Source organism: Vidua macroura, chromosome 4, assembly GCF_024509145.1.
Source record: "Vidua macroura isolate BioBank_ID:100142 chromosome 4, ASM2450914v1, whole genome shotgun sequence".
In the NCBI taxonomy this organism is placed as follows: Eukaryota; Metazoa; Chordata; class Aves; order Passeriformes; family Viduidae; genus Vidua; species Vidua macroura.
This window is the reverse complement of record NC_071574.1, coordinates 58866467-58893681: the sequence shown is the minus strand read 5'-3', so window position 1 is coordinate 58893681 and position 27215 is coordinate 58866467. Positions and strand designations below refer to the sequence as shown.

At 41.8% G+C, this 27215-nt stretch overlaps 1 protein-coding gene across 1 annotated transcript; it reads left to right on the top strand.

The window, feature by feature from the left end:
* Nucleotides 1-1713: 1713 nt before the first annotated feature.
* LOC128806784 (ADP-ribosyl cyclase/cyclic ADP-ribose hydrolase 1-like) lies at nt 1714-25681 on the top strand. Its single transcript, XM_053976610.1, has 8 exons — nt 1714-2414; nt 16097-16226; nt 16837-16972; nt 17680-17762; nt 19111-19187; nt 19816-19908; nt 22109-22195; nt 24029-25681. The coding sequence occupies exons 1-8, from the start codon at nt 2176-2178 to the stop codon at nt 24108-24110; spliced, it is 927 nt and encodes a 308-aa protein (XP_053832585.1). The 5' UTR covers nt 1714-2175; the 3' UTR covers nt 24111-25681.
* Nucleotides 25682-27215: the final 1534 nt, after the last annotated feature.

Genomic DNA, 27215 nt, shown 5'->3' with positions numbered 1-27215 from the left:
ATTATCTTAATCACACCTCTCATGGAAATACTCGATGGCCAGAAAGTTTGTGAGGAGTGATTTGATGCTTGCATTCATGCTGGGAAAGAATCTACCACCTTCTGAAATGCTAGGAGTATGAGCTTTTACTGGTTTTTAGTGCTGCCCACTCAACTCTGCTTGTCCTATTTATTCACCCGGATTAGGCTGCCAAGGCTTGCTGAAAGGAGGCTTGACATTTACTTGTCTTTGACACTCCTTATGTAGTTTGAGGTGTTACAAAATCAGCAGCAAGGACACTTTCCAGAGCCTCTGAGTCTGCACTCACCTTATTTACTTATTCATTCTTGGGGAATCATTGTCATATCTGAAGAGAAGGAAAAATGTACACAAATCAGGCTATTGAAAAATAGGACTTTTAAAGTTTTAAACCTTTAAATTAACTATTCCATCGTTCCACTCTTAAAGTGACTTACACTTACTGAAGCTATGTATTTTCAATATCTAGAGCGAGCAGAGATTGCAATGTTACTGCATAAACTAGCTGGTTTTCCCAACATGATATTTTCTTAGTTAATGAAACTAAAATCACAAGTAGAAAACACAGGGGAAAGGAAAAACAAAACAACACAGCAAAAATATTAAATTCAAGAACTTCTCTTGTATTTGTATATAATAAAATAGTTCACAGTTCAGGTGTGAATACCTTGCGTTCACATTTACAGGATGGTGAAAATAAAGAACAATCAATGGAGCTTGTCAAGGAAAACCCACATGCTTATTGAAAGGAATGTGGGGAAGAACTTACTTTATGAGTTAATTCTTACTGAATTGTCTCCTGCGGATCTTCCTGCACTCTGTGCACTCTCAGCAGTGGGGACCACAGGGGCCACAGGCGGTGTCATAGAGAGAACACTGTTATCACTCTTGTGAGGAGATGATATTGTTATAACTGCCTGACCACTTCACGTCTGGCAGGCTGATACATCACTTTAAAACTGAAGTTTCAGTTCTGCAAAGTTCACATAATTTCTGGGAAAATGTAATCAGAAAAATATGCTTAGCAATGCCTCTTGCCAGTACAGGCTTTTGTCAGAGCACGGCATTTCTCAAATCTTTCAGAACTGCTTAGGGCTGACTGAGATTTGTCACAAATTCCCTTTTTCAAATTCAGTCTGTTAAAGACAGATGTTTGGTAAGCAATTATTAAAAATCTATGAACAATTTATAATTAACATTCTGGAATTGCATCACTTCTTTTGTTAAGATTTAGAGATTTGAGTCTTACTTGGTTTTGACTGTTTGACTAAGGAAGTAGGATTGCCTTCTTTGGAGAGTACAGTAAGGAACAAACCCTTTTGCAGAGAACACTTAATACTTCCTTGGATGATTTCATACAGCCTCAAACACCCATAATTTACACACTTGTCTTAGAAATTCATGTGAAAACTAATCCAAGCCTATGGGCAAGGGAGAGAAGTAAAATAACCCATTGTGTGTTGATAAACTATGTTTTTATTACTACTGGGAAGTAGATTCTGCAAAGTTGCCTTCTTGCCTTAGGCAAAGTCAGATTCAACACCTGTCCTGTACAAAACAATTAATTTAGAGCAAAGAGGCTGGGTGGTTTGAATTCATCTTTTACTCACACGTTAGATGGAGCATATCGCTGCAATTATATGAACGAGGACTCCAGGAACTCTACAAGTTATTTCCTGGGGTTCACTTGCGTGCGTTACCGCCGATAACTTCCCGAAGTTTAACTCCGGGAGGTCACGGCAAAGTAAGGCACAGAGCGCAAACAGCATCCAGGCTCTCGCCTTCCCGCCCCGAGCCCCGAAAAGCCCTCGTTTGGCTTTAAAACCGGCGGAACGGACGGAGCCGGAGGGGCGGGGGCGGTGGGAAGCGGCCCCGCGGTCCGGACCTTGCCCCTCCGGACCCCCGGTGGCCGCGGTCAGCCCCGCGCTCCTCGGTCAGCCCGGGATCCCGGGACAGCCCGGGAATACTCGGAGTGCCCGGCGGTCTCCGGAGGGCGCAGCGCTGCCGGGACAGCCCCGCGCTCTGCGGGCGGCCGGTGACCCGGGGCGGGCGGGGGTCAGCCCGGCCTCCCGGGCATCCGCCGGGCGGGGGCGGCGCGGGCTGGCCGCAGGAGCCGCTGTCCCCGCGGCGGAGCAGCTGCCGCCGCCTCTCAGCGCGATGCCGCTGCAGCAGGGCTCTGCCCGCATGCGGCAGCGCACGGTCCTCCTGGTGGGCATCGCGGTCCTGCTGGCCGCCCTCGTCCTCGCCGTCGTGCTGGCCTCTCTCCTGACCCACGGAAGGCACGAGGTCGGTCCCAAAATGCTGAAGTGGAAGGACAGGGGGACCACGAAGAACTTGCAAGAAGTTATTCTGGGAAGATGCTACAACTACATCACGGCGCAGCACCCGGAGCTGGGGTGAGTAGAGGTCTGGGTCGTGTGTCAGGTGAGCAGAACTGTCTCGCCTCCACCTGGCCGTGAGCACTGCGTTTGCAGTGGCAGGGAGAAATCAGGCGGTTAAGAACCCTGTTTTGTAGAAAAATGTACAGAAAGAAACTCGGTGCCCCAGTGGTGGCTTTTTAAGGAAACTACCCGCAGAGGCAATAAAAGTAACACTAATAAAAACATAATTATAAATGAATTTTACAACTTCCCTAATGCCAGCTGAAATAAAAGCTGAATTCTAAAAGGTTTGGGTACATGGAGGTGAAGCAATTCGCTGTAAAGCTGATCTGCCAAAGTCTGTAATGTGACACTTCAGTCCTGCAACTGAAACTACACAGGAGGGAGGGAAAGGACAAGGTTCAACACAGATTTATAGAACAGACAAAAATGTTAGAAAAACACTCAGGAGTACTTTGGGGTTATCCAAAACTGTTTTTAGCATGTGGATAAGACTTCTTGATGAGCTCAGAGAACTTGCATGAAGAAATGGAGGTGGATCGCGATACCAGCTCATCAATCCCTGGAAACACTTTCCCCCGGAGGTGGTCCTTGCTCAGCTCATCACAGCAGGTAGTGCAACACCCGAGGCATCCCATCCCTCTTCTCATGCAGAAGAAATTCCATGGGCTGCAAGAGCGTATTAGAGCTGAGAACTGATTTTCTGATCCCCTTCGTTGCAGAGAAAGGCAAAATAAGGAGTGCCCCGGGCCCCCCAGAAGGTACTGGGGACATCCAGGATGGGATCCAGAGCAGCCAGAGTCTCTCAGCAGGGAACCGTCCATCCCGTCTGTGGCACCAGCCACCCTGCTTTGTGTCTGACAGTGACCTCTGGCAGACCTTTCCATCACCCTGGGCTGAGTGCTGTGGGGCTGCCCCACACTTTGGCCAGGTGACAGAATCATCCTGGTCTTTGTCCTAAAAAAAGGCAATTGCCACCTCTTGTTTTCATGACATTGAGCTGATGAGAACAAAGTTGTATATAGTTTGCTTGCATTTGGGTTTCTTTTGGCTTTGGACATCCTGCACTGTATGAAAAAGCTGATCTGCAGTATTTGAAGGGTCATGTGGAAAATCATGGCCTGAGCACACAGAGACTTGTTCATGCTTTATGTTAAATATTTGACTGGCTTTAGTGAGGCAAAGGAGGATTCTTTTGCAAATAAAATTAAAAAGCTCCTCAAAATTGCAAGATCATATGCATGTTTCTAAAAGCCTAAATTAATTTATTAAAGAATTATACACTCAATATTTAAGTCTGAAATTGTTTTCAGGCCTAATAGCCTTTGTTACATGGGTTTCATTCAAATTGGGGAGCTGAAGATGTGAAAACCACTTTTGTGTGAGTGTGCTTTCAGTCACGGCCACATGTGGTTTCACTGACAACACAGTCTGACTCTGGACCACAAATATCTCTAGGAATGATTTGTTTAGGCAATTAATTCAAGGACAGTTCTAAAAATATTACAAATTCATGATCACAAGTTTTCTAAGAAGTTTGTTAGTACAAAGCGCAGTATTTTGGCCTATTCATAATCCAACAGTGCTGATACCTTTGTGGCTGTGAGCTCACTTTCTTTCAGATTAAATTACTTCACATAGTAGGAGTCTTTTTTGTTTTATTTAAGAGACAAATTTTTCTGAAGCATAGAGCACAGAAGAAGGAAAAATATGCTTTTCTGGAAATCAAAGCCAAGATTGCTCATTTCTGATTGCGCTGAGCTCTGTGCAGTTTGTGTAACCAACCATTTCTGTCCCTGGTACTTTTTGATAATGAACTGGGTACCTTTAGGACACATTGGAGAGTGGGATCTTTCATCCCTCTCTCTTTCATCATTAATGTAGGCCTTGGATCCTCTGTTTTATGGGATCTGTGGTGCACTTAATCAAAGAGAAGAGTAGGAATGGGGAACTGCCAGGACTGTTGCTGCCACTACTTCCCACCATGGGAACTTCATTATCTTGGTTAGAAATCTTTTCATTTTCTCATAAATTTGTCCATATTTTGTTCTAACTCTTTTAATCTTACACTGATGTGCATTATTTTTAAAAAGATCTGCCTTTAGAAAACTCGTGGACACTTCTGTGTATTTTTACTTTTTTATATCAGAATCACTAAGTTCCACCTTCGATGATATTTTCTGAACATAAAATCTATTCACTGTGGTAGTTAGTGACATTAACTACATTTTGGAGTGCCATATTTCAATTTGAAATAGCTGGCAGGTTTTGAAAAAAGGGGGATTGTTTATATGACTATGGATATTATACTGTTTCTGGCTATCACAGATGGCTTTAACAAAGTTCTACAGCCTCCATTAACTCTGCTTTTGCATCTGTGTGCTGTAAATCATTTAAGAAGGCCTCTGACATGTTAGTGTACACCTTCATTATCACAACTCTTTAATTCTACAGGATACCTCTTTGCATTCTCCCTTATCTTACTGGAGCCCTTTTACCATGCCCAGCCAGCTCTCTCTGGTCATGCTCTTCTCTTTCCCAATACAATCTTTGGGCTGAACCCAAGCGCAGAGAGGCCACTGAAAGGCTCTTGCTGTCTGCAGCTGAGTTTTGTGAACACCTCATGCAATCAGATTTTACCCTGTTGATTCGCTTATTCTTCAAATTCATCAAATCTCTGCCTTGAACCTGCTCACAAAAGGACATTTCTCTGGACTGTGTTACGGCATCTGCTGGTAATGATTTTGTTCAACTGCTTGCGTGCCATACAATCCTCACATTTATTTCTGCTGCTGGCTGACTCCTAGTATTTGTACACATGCAATTTCCTCAGTCTTCCTGCATAAACTTTGTCATGACAAAGTTCATGAGGAAGAGAAAGAGAAAGAGAATACCAAACATTTCAATAAAGCATTTTCACTGTTAGCCCTATTTTTAGGAAGAAATGTGGATGGTATAGCAGCAGGCTTTAGGAGGTTTGTTTTCTGCATACAGAGTCACACATCTACATACTGACAGTAAAGAATAATATTTCTCTTTTGACTTCCTTGGAAAATACTGGCTCCAAAGCAATAGTTTGCCATAGCTTGGTAGTCTTACTTTTTTTTTTTTTTTTCAACATTATCAGAAGCTAGAAGTTCTGATTTCACTAGTCTTCTAAAAATCCTGCGTGGCCATGACTATGTGTGGTAGTTTTGGCTGAATAAAGCCAAAAGCAGTTTGGTCTGAAGAAACAATTTGACCTACAATGACTTCGTCCTCTCCTTCCCAGTAATACGGACTCCCTCTTGTGGCTATCAAACCGCTTGCAAGTCTCACCTTCAGAATCATGCACCGCGACGTTTCCGAGAATTTATCCCGGCACAAGCAGAGCGGGGAGCGCAGCAGGAGCTCGGCGCTGCAGGCTCACCTGCACAGTGTAGGTCAGGGAATTCAGCAGATCCGTGCTGACAGAGACCTGTTGTGGTGACCCATAACTCACCCATCACTCGCAGGATGCTGCTTCTGGTGGTTTGGCACCTCTGTACCTACTGGGGCAGAAAAAGTTGCCACATCTGTAGCCTGAGTTAACTGGTTTAGGTTTCGTCTTCACTACATTTGAATTGGCAGGCTGAGGGCAAGAACCAGCTGCACTTCGTGACCTGGGGAAGGAGTGGAGAAGTGACGTTATGTAAAAGGTCATTAATGGTCACTAATGCCCAAAGCATAAAAGATGCTTTTTTTTGGATCTAGAAATAACTGATATTACATTTGCAGTTTGAGAGAATTTTTATTCTCAGCTAATAACTGCTCCCCCCTCACAGCTGCAGTCACTTCTTGGTCTTTAATTCACAGAACCACAGAATTACAGAATGGGTCAGGTTTGAAGGGACCACAGAGGGTCAGCTTGTCCAACCTCCATGCCCAAGCAGGATCATCCCAGAGTATATTACACACGGTTGTGTCCAGAGAAGATGGCAAGGACCTACTATTTAAAAATTGTTTGAAGTCAAACCAGCTTAATTTTTATCTAACTTCTGACAGAAAGAGGGCACCAAGGACACAGACAGGGAGCAGTATCCGTAACACATGTAACTGCCAGGCCAAACAATGCCACTGTGCCTGACTAAGCAATACAAAAACCTGATGATGAAGCTGAAAGTGTAAAACTTCAATACATTTTTCATGCAATCTTGTGTGGACACAGAATATGTTTCCCCCTTAAATATAATCAGATCAACCAATGCTGTTTTTATCGTTAGTGGCAAGTTCTGTTGTAACAAATTTTAACAGTCTATAATTCCATTAAATTTAGTAAGAGTTGGTGCATGTCCAGGAGAGCTCTATCTCCTCACTGCACAATCATGAATGCATTTTGCCTTCCCATTCCTTTGCAGTCTGGAGATGGAGATACATTTTGTCAAAAAGAACATATGGACCATGATTTTGTGTGAGATTCTATTGCATTCACAGCATTATTTCTTCCCGAAAGAAATCTGGGGTTTGATGTACGCTTACTTTGCATTTTGCCTTCATGCTCTACTGGGCATTTTTAATCTAATTTCTTTGTGTTTGTTCACTGATTGTTAATGCTTTCACATCAAGCATTGTACTAAATAACCACAATTTGATTCAGTCTCACAAAAATCCTAGCTTTATTTTTATAGCCATGATATTATACTGAAACTTACCTAAGGCTTGTTTTTTCATTAAGAAAATGTGCCTTACATGAGAGAAACCATTACTGAGCCAGTCTTCTGAAGAGTACAAGTTACCACACTGTTGTAATGCATTAGACCCTCTTAGAGTGCTCAGCAGATTTCTAGAGCTTCCTAATTTGATGTCCCTCAAACTGCAAAGGACTCCATGTTTGTTTGTTTGTAAGAATACGCTTTCTAAAAAAAATCTGTTATCATTGCTGTGCCATCTTTTTTGGTCCCAGAGCAAACAAAAGGCTTTATTTGCACTGTCTGTGGAAAAGGACACCGGGCCTGGTGACAGGCTGGATGTGACCCATCAGTGTGCCCTTGTGACAAGAGCCAGCGGCGCCTTGGGCTGCACGAGAAGGAGCACTGGGGGGACAGAGGGGACCTTTCCCCTCGGCTCAGCCCTGTGAGATGTGTCTGGAGTGCAGGCTCCAGTTGTGGTCTTGTCACTAAGTGAAGGACCATGAAGGTGATTGAAGTGTCTGAGATACAGAGAGGAGCTGAGAGCACTGAGACTGTCCAGCCTGGAGAAGGGAAGGGTCAAGGTGGTAAATACCAGATGAGGGGAGTAAAGAAGAGAGAGTCAAGCTTTTCTCAGTGGTATTCAGCTGCAGGACAAGAGGCAATGGGCATTAATTAAAGTACAGAAAATCCTATTTAAACATAGGGAAAAAACAGGGGGCTTTTTACTGTGAGGGTGATCAAAGACAGGAACAGGTTGACTGGTGACTTTGTGGAGGCTCCATTCTTGGAGACATTCAAAACTAGATAGATCCTGGTCCTGAGAAACCTTCTCTGAGACAGAGGTTGGATTAGATGATCACCAGAAGTGCCTTTCTTTTCTTTAATTTCTTAGGAAAAGCTTTTAGACGTGGAAGAAGTCCACTGGGAAACTAGGGCAAACAGCAATGTAGAAATGTTTTGGATCATCTCTAAAGAAAATTGTCTTGATATTTTGTTCCTACATCTGGTTTGTCTCTCATCATTAAGATGGGCACTGTATCATCATAATAGCACACTGCTTATTAAAATACCCAAGTCCTAACATTTGTGTATGCCGTTAAAGTTCCCCTCCCTATTTCATGTGCTTGTGTGCTGACTTTAATACCTTTTCTGTGTTAGCCTTTGTTATATGAAACCTGCATTGCTCTGCTTTTCATTTATTCTATCCTTCAATGTTTATAACAAGGTTTTCTTCTACAATTGTTTTTCCCTAAATTGTATACAAGTGACTTTGACTGTTCTTGTAGTTTCTTGGTAGCAAAGATATCATTATTAATATTAACAACTCTTTGAGTCCTACTTAAAAGTACACTTCTAATTGAAATATGCTGTACTGACCTTTAATGGGGAACTGGAATATAATGTTTAGTGGGCACAAAAAGGCAGTGATTAGTACTTGAGAATATAGAGGTGGGTCTACTGGCTCTGGAGTTTGTCTTTCAAAAGAGTCTTCATGCTGCTTAAAGCTAGTTTCCCTAACTGCTCTGGGCTATAAGGTAGGACTCTATTTGGGTTTTGTTGTCATCTCTTTCTGAAGGAAGTTCATCAGAAAGAAATTAACTTTCTTTTAGGAAGAGACAAGTTCATAGGGCAGTGGGTAGCTATCATTTTTTTGTTCTTGAGACTATTAATCTCCAGCATATTTATTTCTGCTCTTCTGGAGTATAAATGCCACTGCTAGGCTGTGAAAAGCCATCCAGTTCTGTGCAAAGCTCAGGATCAGTTCTGTGCTGAAAATCTACCCTCCCATGCTGTAACTCCACAGACAACCCAAGGTCTGAGTGTCCAGCAAGTGTAACGGGGAGATGTCAAAAGATACATTGTCTTTTGTCCATGGCCAACATCAATGTACTACTTAGGTACAGAAATGTTGTGGAAATCTGAATTTATCTCTCACTTGACAGCCATATATCAACTCACCTCTCAGTTTTCTATATTGAGTTTTTCTCATATAAAAATTGTTATTAAATGACTCTATATTTCTCATATATCCAAACTTTTTTACATTAATTTTACAATGTATAGATATTTAATGATTCTTACTGCAAGATTCCATAAGATTTCAAGTAATTTTTCATATTTGGGTTAGTTTACACATATTGCATCACTATATTAAAATATCCTTGCAATCAAAATCTCCTTTGGTTTTAATCCCAGGTATTAGAGAGAATATTTTTCTGTCTGTAATGATCTTCTACATGTTTATCAGAAGTATTTGCTGATGAAATACTTTTCAACTTAGTTTTTCACTGTAACTTCTTGCAGCTATTTAGTCATGCACAGTCAATTAGCTGCATCTACTTTACCTTCTCCCTTGTTTATTGATTTTATAGAATTGACTCTACAGGGCAATGTCTGGTGGCTGTCAAAATTATAGCACCACCCCCGGACTGAAATTATTAAATGTTTTTATGACCTTGTAGCTGTAAAGGGGAATACTGTTCTCTCCCACTTTTCCTGCTTCTGTTCTTCTATTACATCTGTAGAGATGTCAGTGAAAAGAACCCCACACTCAGAGGCGATATAACTCAGCTGTCATTGCTAAGGTATGGTTCAAACTCAAGAGCTGCTTAACACCTCAGAGCACCATGTGGAATTATATCTCTGGTTATCCATAAGGATAGGAGGAATAGATCCTTTTTCCCTCTAGGGTCAAATGAAAGTCTGTCTCAAGTGTCCAAGGAAAAAAACCATGCCAAGATGCATTCTGTCTTCCCAGGAGATGACCACAAAATAAGGAATTATCAAGAAGCTCACTCACAGATGCACTAAATCTCCCATCTGTTCCCTTGTCTGTGTCCTGCTGACAGAGCCCACCCTTGAAGCAGGGACTTTTCACAAATTACTGCATTTATGCCACATTCCAGCAACTTTATTTCTATTAGAAACAATCAAACAAGCAAAACAAAACAAAACAATGTAGTGCAAGTTCATGTTATGGGTGGGAAAAAGTGAAAATGCATTAAGGCATTGAATATTTCCCTGTACGTACTTTAATTTAGATCACTGTTACAGAAGTGTTCTTAGAAGTTTAATATTAACATTGAAACTCTACTACAAATACCCTTTCTGATCAAAGGATAAGATGCCAGGTAGAATTTATTCCCTCTATATCTGTTGATGGCATGGCCCTCACTTGGAAGCTTAAATTATAGAGCAACTATGACTCTGTCAAAATGCAGTCCAGGTGAGACTTCTGCCCTTCTGGAGGCTCCATTCCACTTAAAGAGCACCTCTGAAGACACCACCTCCTTTAGCAGCTTGTTTTTTCATCCAGGGAGGCTGAAATCCAGGCAGCAAAACAATCTGCTCGTGGAGATGAACCCTTCGCTGGTTACAGCTGCCATCTCTTGGCTCAGCCCTTCCCAGAAGGGTGACAAGGCTCAGTGTTGTCCTGCAGCAGCAATTCCCCACTCACATAAAATACTCCAGGAGCCATAAACCAAAGCCACAAATACTTCTGCCCTTAAAAGCTTCTTGCTGACAAAGGTGAAGGACTGGTGTGGTGAGGAGCTGTCACTTGCTCCAGGTCATTCACTGTACAGGAACACACAAAGCCCTGGGGTGGACCCAGCAGCAATCTCACTTAGGACTTCTTTTTCCAGACCTCCAGGCACCCCCTCTTTGCCATGCAGAATTAAATTGCCCTATCTATAGGCAACCTTTCCAGAAGTCATCTTCCTATGAGGCAGGGTTCTGGATCTCCCTCTCTATGCCCAGTCAGTTCCTCCAATGCTTTGTTTACTGAATTTTGAGCTATGTAATTAGCAGAAAGCAGTACTTACCAAATCAAGCTGCCAAAAAAAATCAAGCATGTCATTTTCATATTGACAAAAAACCTTTCACCATAAGTGTTATGGTGGCAGACACTTTGCAATAATTAAACTAAATGGGAAACGAGAGGCTTGTGCTTATTGACGACACTGAGCTTGACAGATCTGATTCTCTTCTTTCATCTTTTTCCTTGGTAATTTTCCCCCTTTCCATTATCCTAATGCTGAAACCAGCAGGCATTAGTGTCCTCAAATCCTCAGCAACGACAGTGGCTGGCCTCTCTTAATTCGTATCTGTCTGATTTTTAGGACAAAGATACCTGATGGGAGGTTTTAGGTGCTACAATAACAAGAAGGAAGCCGGTCCATTGAGTGCACGTCCCCATTGTCAGCTCCGTGCCCTGCAGATGGATCACGCCTTTGGGACTAACCTCAGTTGCTGCTCCTGAGGAGCTCCTTCTCCCACCTGATGGCAGTGTTCTCCTTGCTTTTAGCTCCTAGCCCAGCCTCACTCCAGTGAACCACAACTGTCTGGGCTGTGCTTGGCAGCAGCTCCAAAAAAACTGCTCCAAGCAGCAGTGAGACACGGCAAGGCTGGAAGTAGGGAAGGCCAAGCTGAAGAAATAAAACCCCATAAATATTTGGGGCAGAAAAGGTAGCAAAAGGATTCTGAGTTACAGAGGGCTTCCTCTCAACACAGGGATAAACATACAATTGTATACGTATATAATTGTATACCAATTGTATAATTGGTCCTTGTATAATTTCCGACATAAAGACATAGCTACACATAAGCGCACATGAAAAAAGAGATCAACTACAGATGTATAAATTTCTCTGCTGTCTACAGACACCACAGTTTATCAAAATGAAGCAGATAAATTGACACAGGCAAAGATGGGTCTGTTAGATGCAGAAATGTTGCTACACCATTTAGTTCATTTGATACACATTTTCCTTCTGAGATATTTGGGTTTTTACAGGTGAAGCCCATGCCTTAGCTCCCCAGAAGAGTGAAAACTGGCTTTATGTCTTTAAGGAGCTATGTTACAACCACAAACATCTTGCTGACTTTTTAAAGAGTCAGATTTCTGAGTGCTTAGATTCATCACAGTTTTGGCTAGTGATGGTAGCAAATGAGAAGGATCTTCTTACACAAAATGCAGAGATTTGATCACTGCACACGTTAGGTACATGGGCTCAGGGGACTGTTTCCAGCTGTAATTTCAGAGCTTCACCACAAAGCCACAGTTAAAAACTCAGGGTGTCCTGAAGACATTGCAATGTTTTAGAAATAAAATTCTGGGCCTTAGAAAATCTGATACTGGTTGCAGGGGAGAACAGGTCTCACCAGCAAAGTGTCTCTGCCTGGCAGGGTGATTTAAAAACATGGGCAGAGTTGATTGAGTTCTCCAAAGTCTGGAAGTAATTATTTAGTTTTAAATTTGAAATTGGTCCCATACTTTAAGCATCGCTCCCAAATTCTTGAGTAGAAAACTAGAGGCAGCACATGCCCTTCTTAAGATGCTTTCAGCATTCAGTGTCAATCAATGAACTGAAAGCAAGACTTTGTTCATGGTGCAACTGAAATCAGAGGGGATGAAACTTATCCTTGATATTATACCAATTAAATCAGTTTAAACTGGGCATGAATTTGCTTCATCATGTCCAATTAAAGAAAAAAAAATGTAAAGCAAAGCAAAAAAAATCTATAGTAACAGTTATTTACCAGATCAGTGCTGTCCCGTTCCTTTCAGTGTAAGGATATTCTTTCAAGGTTAGCCAGACCAGTGTATGGAAATGCAAGAAATAATGATGCAGAAGCTGTCTATTTTTCTAATATGCACATTAAAATTTGGCTGCTGGGATAGATGCTAATGGAAATATTCTTGGCCTCAGCTTTCACTTGATAGATCACTGTGATATTCATCTACAAGACAAAGGATAGTAATGCTCAAATTTATTGGAAAATGCAACTTCTACCCCAGTGTAAGGACAAATGGAGGATATGCTTTGCAGTATGTATAACATTTGAATTTAATAAGGAAAAGTTTATTTGTATCCCAACCCTTATTGTATGCTATACTGAGTTCAGGGTAGAATCTCTGGCTCAAAAAGGTCTTAAGGCAAGTTCTTCAGTCCTTGTTTTCCAGAGAAATGTGTTTTCAAGTTCACAGAAGATTTCATGTGTTCTTTCTGTTAGCTATTATTTCATGTTTACCAATATTACCCAAACTCTATTAATAAAAATAAAACTTGAAAAAATTAAACACAAATTTAGAGTATATTTATGTTACATATCACTGAATTTGGATTCAATATTTCAGAGTCTATAGTAGAATAAAATGCTTTAGATATTTCAGCATAAACAAAGCTAGCCTCAAAGGAAGAAGTTCATTATGCCTGAAGAGATTATATGGCATTTGCAGATAGGATGCAGAATTAGTTTGTATACAACCCAAAATACACAAACAAAAGCCAGAGAAAGAGAGAGCCCAAGGCCCTCAGCAGTGTGGGACATAAGAGTATTCCCCATGGACTCCAGAGTTATCTGAATTAGATAAATGCAATTAACTGGTAGAGTGAGGATCTCTTTTGCAGCCTTTCTTTCTCCTGCAAATCCAGGAGGACCACTAAATCAACACTTTCTATGACTTGGGAGCAGCTTTAAGAGAAAAGTTTGTTTCTCAGGCGTTTTTGTTTTGTTTTGTTTTGTTTTTTTGGCAAGGCACATGTTCTTGTTTCAACCTGAGGCTGTTCTTCCTGGAATTTTTAGCATACCACATGCCAGCAAACTTCTCATATTGTTTCAGAAGGCCCAGAGCTACAGAAAGTCTCTGCCCTCACCTCTGCTCAGTGTGAGTTAAATGCTGCACACAAAACAAGTATTTTCTTTCTGTGTTGGAAAAAGGTCAGGTGAAAATTTATTAACAGAATCTACCTCAACAGTGAGACTGGAAAGGCACATCTTCCTGGAGCTGGTGTTTGCAGGTCCTCAAGCCTTCTCACTGATAATCATATGTAAACCAAAATCACAGTTCTACGTGGCTGGTAGTCTCTTTAGGATGTGAAACAAAATGTGTGCTTCATATCCGAGAAATAGCTTTCCAGTGGCAAATCAATGATTTATTATTATTAATTTGTAAAAAAATAAAAACCAAAAAAAACCCAAAACAACTATGTTGGTAAGTGAGGACAGCAAAAAGAAAAGGTTGTTTAGCTTCTTTATATATTTTTTTTACATTGATGATCTGTATTTTTATTCCATAAACAATGCTTGAAATTGCCAAGTTTCTATAAAAGCCCATCTTCATGACTTACATTCTTCCCTGTGGTACAACTGGCAGCTCCACACCAATTAGCAGCTGTAGAAGAGCCTCCCCCACTTGCAGGCTAAGACCTACCAGCTCTTATGACATTAAAGATGCAATTTTGCTCAGCTCTGCCAGGACTGTGCATAAAGACTCTTCTCTCAGATACTGACAACATTGACACACGCCATCCAGTGATGAGTTTGGTGTCTTGAAAGGATAGAACACTGATGCTTTGGATTAGTGACTCAGCAATCTATCTTGGCATGATCAGGAATCACCTGGATGGTTTTCTTTTTGCCTCTCATGGCCATGTCTTGAGTCTAGCAGCAGAAATGTTTTATACTGTGTCTATCTCCTACCTCTCTGCTTTGGAAATAAAAAAGAAACATGGTGGGGTTTTTTTTTATGGTTTCTTGAAAAATATTTTGTCTTCTGTGACCGAGCATAAAAACTTTGCCATATGAAAGGATAGATCACCGGGTACCCAGCTGTCACCTGTGGCTGTTAACACTCTTACATAAAGCAGATTTCAGAGCAGCTTAAAAAAAAAAAAAAGAAAAAGAAAAGCCTACCTGGAAGACAAATCATTTGACAAATTAGAAAGTGTGAGCCATATAAATGTCTATGAGATGTGCCTGTGCTTACAGCCAAGCTGTACAAATTGTCTTTATGATACCATTGACTGTGCAGAGCAAAGGGAATAGGCAGCTGTCTATTGTCTAATGTCACCCCTCAGTCAGCAGGAACCCTCTCTTTTGGATGATTCAGTGTGTCCATGTTGTAATCCTTAGTGGCAAGGAGAGGTATTTACAACTTCCTAACCCCTAAATAAAGTACCAAAGTTTGGAGTATGGTCTCTGTGGGTTATTTGCGCTTTGCAGACAGAGAAATATTCCTCCAGGAGAAAATTTAATACACCCAAGTTAAATCCTGCTAAGTAAAACGTGAATTCTTGCTGACACAAGAGTGCAAGAGCAAAACAATAACCGTGCTCCCTGCAGCACCCACAGTTTGGCTTCTTATTTCTACAGTGGTGCAACTGAAAGGGCATTTAGGCCTTTGAAAGGTAATAGTCCTGTTAAAAAGCCATCATTGTTACTCATCTTTATTTACCAAGAGCTAAATTGGGTTCATATAAACGAAAGGTGTGGGCCCTAATGCAACCGGGGCTGGCCCTGTGACAGAGGACGTGACGTGACATGCCAGGGCCAGTTGGCCACTTAGCTGGAGACCCTCCAGGCTGACGTGCCCTGTCCCTGCTCCCAGGCTCCGTTTCAGGCAGCACTGTGCAGTGGCACCTGATCTGGATCCTGGTTATATGTGTGCAAATCAACTGTGCCCCTAGCAAAGTCAATAGCTGCAAATTAGTGCATAAATTAAAAAACCTCAGGTCCCAAACAGCTAAATCTCTGCTTTTGTTTTAGATTAAATTACAGGGTTTGTTTTCTCTAGGATCAAACTCTCGGCAGGGATATACATAGCCATATTTTTGGCTTGCTGTATCTGAGGGGTCAGTATCCTTTGACCATACTTTTTAAATGTACAACCTATAGTTTGAGAAGCTATTTGCTTCTCATGATTTGGTGTGAATAATCAAGAAATTTGATCTTTTGGTTATGTAAAATCAGCACTGATCATTTTAAAGGGTAAAAAGCTAGATGACATTCAGATATTGCAGTAAACTAATTTGAAATGCAGGAAAGAGAGATGATTTTAAACTGTTCTTTCCTCAGTATATACTTAATCTGCTGAAGATACTCTGCTTTTGTAATGGATCATGTATTTGGTGCCTGAGCACCAAATTGGAATGTTGGAATTCTTCTAATATCTGATCCAGAGTGTTTGACCAAAACAGAGGGAGAGCCTTTCACAGGCACAAATACCCATAAATACTTATTAACTATGTTTTAATCTTTTGGCAGAGATAAGGATTGTCTAAAAATATGGGAATCATTAAAAGATGCATTCATGTACAAGCATCCCTGTAATATCACACCAGAAGATTATCAGCCTTTAATGGAGCTAGCGAGTCATCCTATCCCCTGTAACAAGGTAACAGCACAGTGCAGGGTGGGCTGTGGTGGGATGCCTGGTCTGGGCAATGGGATCTCACCCATAACAACTGATGAGGATGGCATTTTACTTTTGCACTTACCCCAACAGTCCTGCAGCTACATCTTTGGACCTCAGTAACCCTGCCCATACTCTGTTGCTGGGAATCATCCCTGTGTAAGGCTTGCCTCAAGCCAGGATCATCCCAGTGAAGTGACAGGGATGTCCTCATTCCCTGAGCATGTGGCTCTCTGTAAGGAGCATGCCACCATGCTATTAGAGGGACATTGCTTCCAGAAAGCTGTTCTTCTATCCGCAGCTCCAAACAAGCAACAAATTTGGTAAATATCCTGTGAAAACTAGCCAAACCTTTCTTTCAAAATCCTTTAAAAGCTAACCATGTCCCTTTCCACCGAAAATAAAAACCTACCCAAAATATTCTGCAAATGACAGTGTTCAAATAAGAACTGACCCACTAGGGTGAACTCGCTGCATTTCAATAAAACTAAAACTCCTTCATTGTCATTTACTTTCTGGTTTTCTCCAGAACACTTTTCTGGCCAGCTGTAGTATAGCGATCACTTACCAGACATTGTACCTTATTTCACAGTCGCTGTTTTGGAGCAAGACAGGTGACCTCGTTCATCGTTACACAAAATCCAATCAAAATTTCCTTACCTTGGAGGACACCTTGTTGGGTTATATGGCCGACAGAGTTTCGTGGTGTGGAGATCCCTCTGCTCCAGGTAATCTGCACCTAAACAAAATCATTTTCACACTATTTTCTAGTGATATAGTTTAAAATTTTAACTGTCCAATATTTTGGAATTCTGAAAATAACACCTATTTCTCAGGTTAAATTAAAAACCACAATTTAGGATGTTATTTTAACACCAGGTTGTTGCTTGAACTAATGGCCACATCTAGCCCCCTTTACTTTGTTTGCTTGCTTCCACCCTGTGGTTCCTGTGGGACAAACTGCAAAGCAGGAATGTCATTCAAAAAGGACCTGGCCATATCAAAGTGCTGGGGCAGTGTGCAGGTACCTTGGGGGAATCACTGCCCACAGGACTCCTGGGTTGGTGCTTAAGGCTAGGAACCTCTAAACTGGGCTGGTATTACTGAAAATGTTGGCCAAAGTTTAATTTTTCAATGCAATCAGACAGTACTTGTCAAGAGCCTACCTGTTTCTTACATTTGGGATTGTGTGTTTTCCCTTCCCAGTTTTCTGAGAATTATTTGTGATATGGGATCTGCAACTGCTTCCCTGAAAAGACTGTGAGCAAACAGGAAGACCTTTGAACAGATGCAAATTCCTTTTCCTTTTAGAGCCCTCTCCCCATTTAGCCTTCTTGCTTTAGTACAGGGCAAATTTTTTTGCTCACAAAGCCACATGAGCCTTGCAAAAATATTCAGTCTAACCTTAGCTACTCTATAAATGTATTTTTCTCAGGAATCAACTATGAATCTTGTCCAAAACGAAATGAATGTGAGAGCAACCCTGGCTCTGTGTTCTGGAAAATGGCATCCAAGATGGTAAGATCTGGACTAAATCTCCCTGAATCCAAAAGCAAGGAAAGGCACTAAGTTCCTGAGATTGCCAAAAAATATGATTTTGCAGATTGGACTTCAAAGATGAAATAGTAGAAATTGACAAAAGCTTTAGTTCCAGATGTATGTTAAAAATCATGGTGTTGGAATCCAAGGTCCCATATTTTATGTACAACATTTGATGTCCTCGTAGTTTGGGCATTGTTTTTGTGGACAGAGACTGAGGTTAGTGTCTAGAACAACCTTTGGCAGAGACCTGGAGCTCTGCAAGTAATACTCACAATTATAACAATCACCTTAATTAAATCACAGAATGTAAATTGCTACACTAAAATCTATTTTAGCATGCTAATGTGGAAAACAGAACCCAGATTGGCACAGACATTTTCCAAGAGGCCGAGAATCCCCTTGCACTTCCCAGCATATACCTGAAGAGCACATCCACCCACATCAGCACCTGGCAAGGATCCTGTGATGTCCCCACCCACAGACACATGCCAACTCCCATAACAGGAATGAGATCCTGCTAGTCCTGCTAGTTAAGCAATTAGCCTGGCTTTGCTGAACCAGCACTTTACAGGAACAAACTGCCAGAGAAAAACCTGATGTTCTGTATTACTTCAATTTTACCTGTCCCTCAAGATTTCACCCTTGGTATGACTATTAGTAGATGGTTACCCAGGTGGAAAACAAGCATTGCTATCTGCTCCAGTTCTCATGTATGTAAGAAAAAGTCCACTCATCATAAAAAAAATGTTTTCTGGGTAAACTAGGAGTGAAAATGGTTCAGTTCCAAAGTATGTGAGAGATAGAACCACATACAGACTCAGGATTGCTCAGCTGCAGGCTTCCTTGCCATATAAATTCAAGATCTACTAAAACTCATGCTTAATACATTTGAAAGTTACACATAATGAAACTTCCTGGAACTTTGCAGCTCTCAAGATTTGAGTTTGAGCCTCATTGTTTATGAGGACATGAAAGATTTCATAAGTACAGTCACCTGCATTAAGCTTTTTAAAAATTCCTTGCCTTACCAATGTCTTATATACCTAGAGTAGGTACTTTATACACCTTAGTAGTCTTTAAATATTTGGACATGAATTTAAAAGAATAAAAAAGCAGTGATTACATGATCCAGTATATTGCTTTATCACAGTTTTGTCACAGCCTTCAGAGGCTTTTTTTTTGCACTGAAATGTTCTGCAAAAATATTGCCCAGATCCTCTGCTTATATTAGAGAGTTCTGAGGACATCAATGAATTCTACCAGCCCCAAGTCTGCCATGGCACTGCATGTAGTGTCAGAGTGTAATGTCCATTGGTTTGTTCAGTTTGCAGAAGCAGCATGTGGTGTGGTTCAAGTGATGCTCAATGGATCAGTAGAAGCTGGAGCTTTCAAAAGCAGCAGGTATTCACTCAACACATTCATGTTTCTGTGGGGCTGCATGTGGTTGTCTGCCTGTGAGTCCCAGTGCAGAAGGGATTTTGCTACAACCTGGATGTTGTAAAGCTGATCCTTTTCACTCCTTCTATTCAGAGACTGTAACTGAAATCCTTCAGAGCCTATGTGGGTGGTGTATCCAGTGTGCTCTGACTGCTCAAAGCAACTTGATTATTACAATTTCTTTGATTTTACTTCACTAGACTTGGCTACTTGGCTGGAAGTGCAGTCTTGAATAATATCAAAAGATGAAGAATATGCTTTCTCGGGGAACAGCCATGGTCATTTCCCTGGCACCAAACCAAATCAATAGCCAGGAAACTGAACAGGAGATGAGGCACTAAAGATGGCAAAACTTCAGCTTGCTTCTGTCTGCAGGCAATTTCAAAATTTCCCCCAGAAGTGAAATAACAGCGGGGAGACAACATTTGGCCATAAGGCAGTTAAATAGTCTATGAAAATCCATTGGCAAGATAATGTTCTCTCACAGAGTGTAATAGCAGCACTAATAAGCACTAATATTTGGGGAGCATACTCTCTACATCTTTCTGAGATAACTAAGACTGTTTTGTTGTTTCATGTTCCATTCTTACAGCATTTTTGGAAGTATTGAGATCTTTAACCTGGATCCAGATAAAGTGTCTGAAGTGCACATTTGGCTTATGCAAAACATTGGTGGACCTCAAAGGTAAGAGACACTGGTGCACAGTGATGAGCAGTATGTGGAAGGCACAGGGCACAGCTCAGGTCTGGCAGCAACACTGCCACTCATGAAATCTGCTTTACACTCACCTTCTAGGTGCTTACTTTGCAGGAAAAAAATAACATTTGTACTGGTTTTTCTCCTAGTATTTGTTGTAGGTACTGCTGAACTGAATAGGTAAAACACAATGACATTTTCCTTGCATTCAAGAGGTCCCATGACCTTTAAGCTCCTTTCAGCTCCACTGAGGTCTACAAATGTGCAGCACTGAAGTCAGAGACCAGGCTATGTCTGCAAGGATAAACATGTCCATGTATCCATCCAAACATGGATATGTTTGTCCACAGGAGTAGTATAATTATGCTGTGCCATTTTTGAATGACAGAACAGGTTGTGGAGTCTCCATCTATGGACATACTCAAAACCTAACTGGGACCTGGGCAACCTTTTCCAGCTCATATTTTCCAGCTCACCAAATAGTCTCTTCTTACTTCTGTGATTTTAATAATTCTGTGATTTTTAATAACAAATCTGTAGTTGAAATGCTTACCATGGAATTACTGATACCAGAACAGCAACCTCAAATCACATCTGAGCCTTTCTGAGTGACATTTTTCATCCCATTTGCAGATCTACCACACTTGAAACACTAAGCATGAGGCTCTGTGCCTTTGACCCCTCCTTTCAGAGCCAGTTCTGTGGCTCACATGGTCATAATGCACTGCCACAGTTTTTCCTATTCTTAATGATCTCCATGACAGAAACAGCAGCTTTGGTGCCATGGATCAGGCTGTGATGATGCAGTGCAACTCGGGAAGGAGTGTGGACCTTGCTCAGACAGCCTCACTCTCTGACACAGTTCCAGCTCCAGTGTTGCAGCCCCTCCCTTAGCCCAGACACCCAGAAGTGTCCCCTTTCCACATGAGCTGACACACCTGCCATGTTCACAGGTGTGCATCTATGCTGGGTCAGCATACCAGACTTAGTCTTGTGGTCCTTTGCATAAAGATTTGCTGAGGAAAAAGGACATTGAGTAATCTTTACATCAGTTTCCCCACACATGGCACTGAATCCTTTGTCCCATGATTTCCCAGCATCAGAAAAGCCACTATGCTTGCCCTCAACAGCTTCAACAAGGCACTGCCCTGCCAGCCCCCTTGCTGGACACACCTTCCTCCTGTGACAAGTTCATAGCAATTTCCTTTTTATTTTTTACTTGCTTCTAAGAAGAGAGTAGGGGGGCTAGCCCCAATAGTGTGTATTCCTTATATCTTCTGATTTGTATTCCATGTTGAATCACTGATAGCTTGTCAAGTCTAGCGGGAAAAAAAAAGAGCTGGCAGTGCTCTCCACTAGTCATATGTTAGGAACTGGTTTTGTCCCCAGTGGCAGAAGTGAGTCCTATACTCTGGATGAGGAGATGATTTTTACCTTGAGGTAACAAGTCTTTTGCTGTGTCTCTGTCTGTGCCTATTACATTTGTCAAACCTCTCACTACAGCTTTGAGGCCCTTGGGCTATTTAATTAAATTAAACATAGAGATAAAGATCTTGAAAGTATGAGAGTGCTACATGCTTCTTGAAACCTTTATCTGGGATGGAAAGAAATACACAAGTTAGGGCTCCTACCAATGCAAAAGTGGTTGAAACATCCTCTTGCCAAAATAGAGCAGCAGCAGCAGTTGTAAACTGAGTCAAACATACAGAAAGTGCTCATAGCCTGCTTTGTCCCCTGCTTTCTATCAGTTTCCTCTTAGCTTACTTCCTACCTGGGACTTCACTGCTGGCTTTCATGATTGGCCTTTTCTCATCACACAGAGGACTCGACCCTTTTCCCCTCTGACAGATTTCAGTAAGCCTTGTATCGTGCTGCTGTGGGTGGAAGCCCCCAGCAGCAGTGGAGCAGTTCTAGAGCACCCTGAGCTGTGAATGGGACTGAGTCATGTCCCACAGATATCCTCCTGCACCAAGCTCTCCTGCAAGATGCACAGCTGAACATCACATCGTTTCTACCAGCAAGGGCCCAATGGTAGCCAAAGCTCCACAAACCCGATGGACTTCAGAGCACATCAGCAAACAAGCTTTTCAAGAATCTTACCTATAATAAAGCAGTGATAGAGTGTGGAATTTAGGTGGGCATTTTGTACACACAAGCAACACAAGTAACTGAAGTCTTCTCTCCACAGTGAATCCTGCTCAGGTCAGTCCATTCAAAGGTTAATAAGCATTTTAGAAGAACGAAACTTTAAGATCATCTGTGAAGACAATTACAGGTAATTATCCACTCTTATTGGTGATGACTTTGCAAACATAAAACTAATATTGCAGAGTGGACTTCCTCCTTACTGCCATGACATCCCTCCAGTGTGGCTGGGTCCTTCTCAGGGGCTTCCAGCCAGGCTGCAGCCCTGGGGTTGGCTGGGTCTGAGGCTTGCTCTCTGCCCTACTCTTCCCATTGAGCATGTTCAGTCGTTTTCTGGAAGGAAACAATCCAGCCACCAGATTTTCTTTTGACTGGGCTTTTACCTAAAATACTCTGAATCAAACAGGCAGCTTTCATCCCTGCTGCATATAGATAACACAGGGTGCCAAGGGTGGTCCTTACTTCCTTCACCATGGTTTGAGCATGCTTTTTGTCCTGCTGCTTTGTCAGAGAGTGAGGCATGAGACAAAATAAGCATTACTAATTGGTGTAATTTACCATTGTCAAGAGCAAAAAACAGGAGTCTCTGAAACAGCAGCCCAAGTCCTGACTTGCCTGAAATCTCCATCTTCCTGTTGAGGAAATGCAAAAGCCAGATCCCTATGTGTGGGTTCAGAGACCTTCACATAAAGCAAAATTGTTCTTTAGAGACATTAGAAAAGTGGCAAACACTCAATAATGCTCATATCTTATCTGACAGGAACAGCTTTTCAGTGTCAAGGACTTATACTTGGATAAGAACATTTCCAAAGTAAACAAAGATTTCTATGAACTTCTGAGTTTGTGACAATAGTTTAAGTAAGGAAAAATTGGTCTGCAAAAGAGAAAAATGATAGGTCTTTAAATGTGAAGGCAGAGCAATATATTTCTCTCTGGGTATTGCTGAACCTGATTAACGGGTGCTCCGCACTTTCTGAAAAAATTAGTGCTGGTGTGGTGCATAAATCTGCCAAATCGTGTGCTTACTTTCTCTTTGGGTAAATGGAACCTCTAACCAATACTCCCAGGACCTGTAAGTAGGTACAGATTATTTCAGCCTCTGATGAATTAAGCTACAGGGCGAGGCAGAAAGGGGAAATATATCATAGCATAGACCCCTTGTGGCTTAGCACAGGGAGGAACCTGACACACATGGCTCTGTCTCACCACTCGCGGCTGAAGGTAAAGTGACAAGTAGAGCTTTTTGTCAAAGCTCAACTAACATGTATATAAACAACTGGGTATTGCAACACAGACCTTTAATTTTGCTATTTTATATGCAGAATAACAATAAAATAAGAAATGTGCAGATAAAGCCAAACTTCAGGATAGACTGTGTAAGTTGGCTTCACTCCCCTTTTAGTCATCGCAAATAGAGCCTGTATCAGCTGAGCATCTGCCTTTGCATGCCATGTAGCACCAACTGGTGCTGGTCATTTTCTCATGCTTTTGTCCATGTCAACAGTATCTTCCAGAAGTAACTGTAAAACTGGATCACTGGATGCATTAGAAAAAAAATCTCATCATATCTGACATTCACAGCAACAGCTTTCTGTTGTAGCAGTAGGGTTTACCAGTAAGACAGATGGTGAGCTTCCAGCATGGCAGGCATTCCACAGTCTGTGCAAGAGATCTTTCTTCTTTTTCGTAATTATTTGTTATATTGCAGAATAGCTGACATGCTGTGAGGTCAGATCCTACTTTGGTTTGTACTGATTTGCTCTTGTCCCTAAAAACTCCAAAGTTACCTTTCTGCAGCAAGATTAAAAAAAAAAATAATCCCCTAAGAAAAACCCATCTGCTTGATAGGCATGGATGTAACATGCACTTTGACTTTCACATTGCATTCAGTAACTGTGAAGTAATTCTGTTGTACTTGCAAAGTGATTATTAAATATTTGTTTGGTTTTGTGTCTTATTTCAGGCCTGTTCAGCTCCTTCAGTGTGTGCATTACCCAGACCACACAGACTGCAGGCTTTGCACCAACAGCACAGCAATTCCGTGAAACAGAGTTCTCCGTGCTACTGAAGAATTTCCTTACTTGTGTGCAAAGCTGCAGAAGATGTGGCTGCATAGCTAAGAGTGATAACAGTAGCATGGTGTGTACTGAGTCCATAACCAGAAATCCTTGCTGTGATACTAACAGCCAAATAGCAGGAGATGATACCTGAGGTGTGATGCTGTACACACACAAACACTGTTTCAGATGGGCTGGGGCTGTGGTCAGTGATTGAAGGCAGGTGCTTTGCCCTGGTTTGCTCCCTCCTATACAGCTCACCACTGGCACAGAGCAGGGATTCCCTGGGGGCACAGAGAAGAAAGAGACTTTCCAGGATAGACAGAACTCACCTAGATTAGTGCTCATCTTCCTTCCTGCTGAAAGGTTAAGCAGGAAATGACCAGGGCATGCTACACTTTCCCTGCATCCCAGTGCAACCCTCCCAGAGGGGAATGTTGCCCAGTGGCACATAATATAAATCATGGCTTTCCCATGTACTGTGACACTTCTGACCAGGTAAAGCAAGCAATGGAATAAGCAGAGCAGTTCTTGCCTTTTAATGGTATCACAGTGAGCAGCTGGTGGGAAGACAGCTGAGCTGAGCTAAGGAAAAAACAGAAACTGCTCAGAGGGTTGCCTGCACCTGTGAGAACTGCTGAGTGCAGCTGGGAGAGAAAATAGTGAGACTGATTCAGATAGCTCCATTAAAATCCTACTGGATACACCATTGCAGGTCAGATTACATTTTGTTCTTAATATAGCAGTAAACACTAGTCTTCCAACTTTCATAAAAGGTCCCTCAGGCCACAGCTTGGCCTTCCACTGGAATAGACACAAACATCAAATGGTTGCCACAATAAGGAGTCTCTCTTGACCTCAGTTTCTGCAGTGAAAGGCGATGCCTTGAGGTGTATAATTCACAAGCACCAACATGCCAAGGTGCACTGAAACAGCAGGTTTCACTGTTTTCCTTTGATTTCTATTTTGCCAGTCTCAAGTGCAGTGTTTATAGCAAAACAAGTGTTGAGGCCAGCTTGTGGCCACGGATGCAGTGCCTCTGTGCAGTGCCATTGACACTGAGAGAACAGAGCAGGCTTTGCTACAGATATACTCCTGGGTGCTGAGGTGACAGCATGACCAGCAGTTGCCAAACCTTTAGGCAGACTGGGGTTTCCATGATCTCACAGGGAGAAGGTTGTACTGCCACATGTTTTAGTGACTACCCAGAGTGCAAAGTGTAGTTGTGGAACTACACAAGCTGGTGTAACTTTAAGCACCTCTAGATAAACCTCATCTCTTTATTAGCAATAGAAGGCCTGCACTGAGCCTGGCTGGACCAACCCAAGACCTCACCCATAAAGTTTACATTAAGTGAAATGTATTTTTATTTGCAAGCTATTATGTAACTACTTAATGAATCAACATAGACACATACCAATACTTTCAAATAGGTTATTTCTGACTATCAGTTACAAGTTTGTCTTCATGCTCACTTTTGTACCTCTTCTGTTGCAATATAAAATATTGACTGTAAAATCAAGACCTATAATAAAATTGCTGATGACAAATGTTCTTAATTCAGTTTCACATTGTACATAACCTCAGAAAGTTAAGAAAGACTCTCAGAAGACCAAAATAGACCACTTCCTAAAAACAACTCAGAAATCTGTTCAGTGTATGAAACACTATGTGCAACCACCCAGGAGAGCAGAGAAACAGAGCACATCATCCCCAGCCTGTGTTCTCCATCTGATACAGAGAAGTCATTGTCTTTGTAGGTGGCTGGAAGTGAAGCATCCTGAGTCTTTATCTTGAGCATAGATTTTTCTTGGCCATAATAGTTAAGAAAGATGATTGTTCTTGTCAGTGGTTATGTAGTAAGATGCTAAGAATCCAGCTGTGCTTTTGGAAGCTGAGGTGCGCAATTAATATGGGCAACTGTGCTGGAGTAAGTGATGGCTTTGCAATGCAGGTGTCTGGCAAGTCTGGGCTGCTTGGATCACATACATGGCAGAACACAAGCAAGCTCATTTCCAACAAACATTTTTATTATGCATGATCACACATCTGAAATGCCGTGCAGACATGCCCTACCAGAAAAGTATACTTGCAAATCCTATTGCTTTGCTGAAGACTTATCAAGCAAAAAACCCTTCCAAACCAATACAAAGTGTTCCAAATCCACAGAAAACAAATAAAAGGAAAAATAACTACGCATTTTTCCCACTCTTTGGAATAAATGTTTCTTGATATGGTTTGGAAAAGGTTGGGTTTTGAAAATATGTTTTTAGTCTGAAAAAGCTAGCTCTCATTATTTGTTCAAGGTGAATAGGCTGGCTTGTGCCTCAGGCCCACATCAAACACTGCTAGAGTGCTGCCCAGAAACATGAGAGGAATCCGAGTGTGATAGGGTGATATCAATGTTATCACTCCCAGAACCACACAGAGCTGGAAAAGCTACTTCTCTGACCCTGTCACAATTGCATTGCTGCTCCTCTGGTATTTGATGCACTTCACCTGACCAGAGCCTGCAATCATTAAACTTACTTGGAAATAAATGAAATACAGAAAGATCTGTTCTCCTTTGCAATCAGAACTTGGCCTTATGTTTGATTTCATGTAATATAGAATTGTTTTGGTTGGGAGGGGCCTTAAAGTTCACATAGTTCCACCCCCCCTGCCATGGGCAGGAACGCCTTCCACTAGAGCAGCTTGCTCAAAGCCCCATTCAGCCTGGCCTGAGCACTGTAATATGGGGAAAAATCTTTGAGATGGGTTCTGATTTTGTTTATATGTATATTAGCAGCATATTGTGCAGTGGGTCTGGGTCCTCCTGGGCTCTGGCAAAAGGGGAGTGTTTTTGGATGGAACCTGATGTAGTGGCAGCACTGCAGTGTCCATCAGTATGAGGCTGAAACTTCCCCTTACTTTTTTTGGGCTACCCTTCCTGCAGATACCTGGGAAGACTCTCTGATACTCAAAACAGTGACCCTCAAACATTGTCTTGCATAAAAGAGCTGAGTGGAAAGAATAGAAAAATGAGATCAGCAAGTGTTCAGGTAGGAAACCTTGCGAACAGGTGGAATCTCAGAAACTTTCTCTTAACCGCAA

What these genes read in the sequence shown, in the direction of transcription:
- LOC128806784 (XM_053976610.1), top strand. Translation starts at nt 2,176, where the DNA reads ATGCCGCTGCAGCAGGGCTCTGCCCGCATGCGGCAGCGCACGGTCCTC. An exon ending in AACATTGGTGGACCTCAAAG is followed by an intron (nt 19,909 to 22,108) that starts GTAAGAGACACT and finishes TTCTCTCCACAG; the next exon opens with TGAATCCTGCTCAGGTCAGT. An exon ending in ATCTGTGAAGACAATTACAG is followed by an intron (nt 22,196 to 24,028) that starts GTAATTATCCAC and finishes GTCTTATTTCAG; the next exon opens with GCCTGTTCAGCTCCTTCAGT.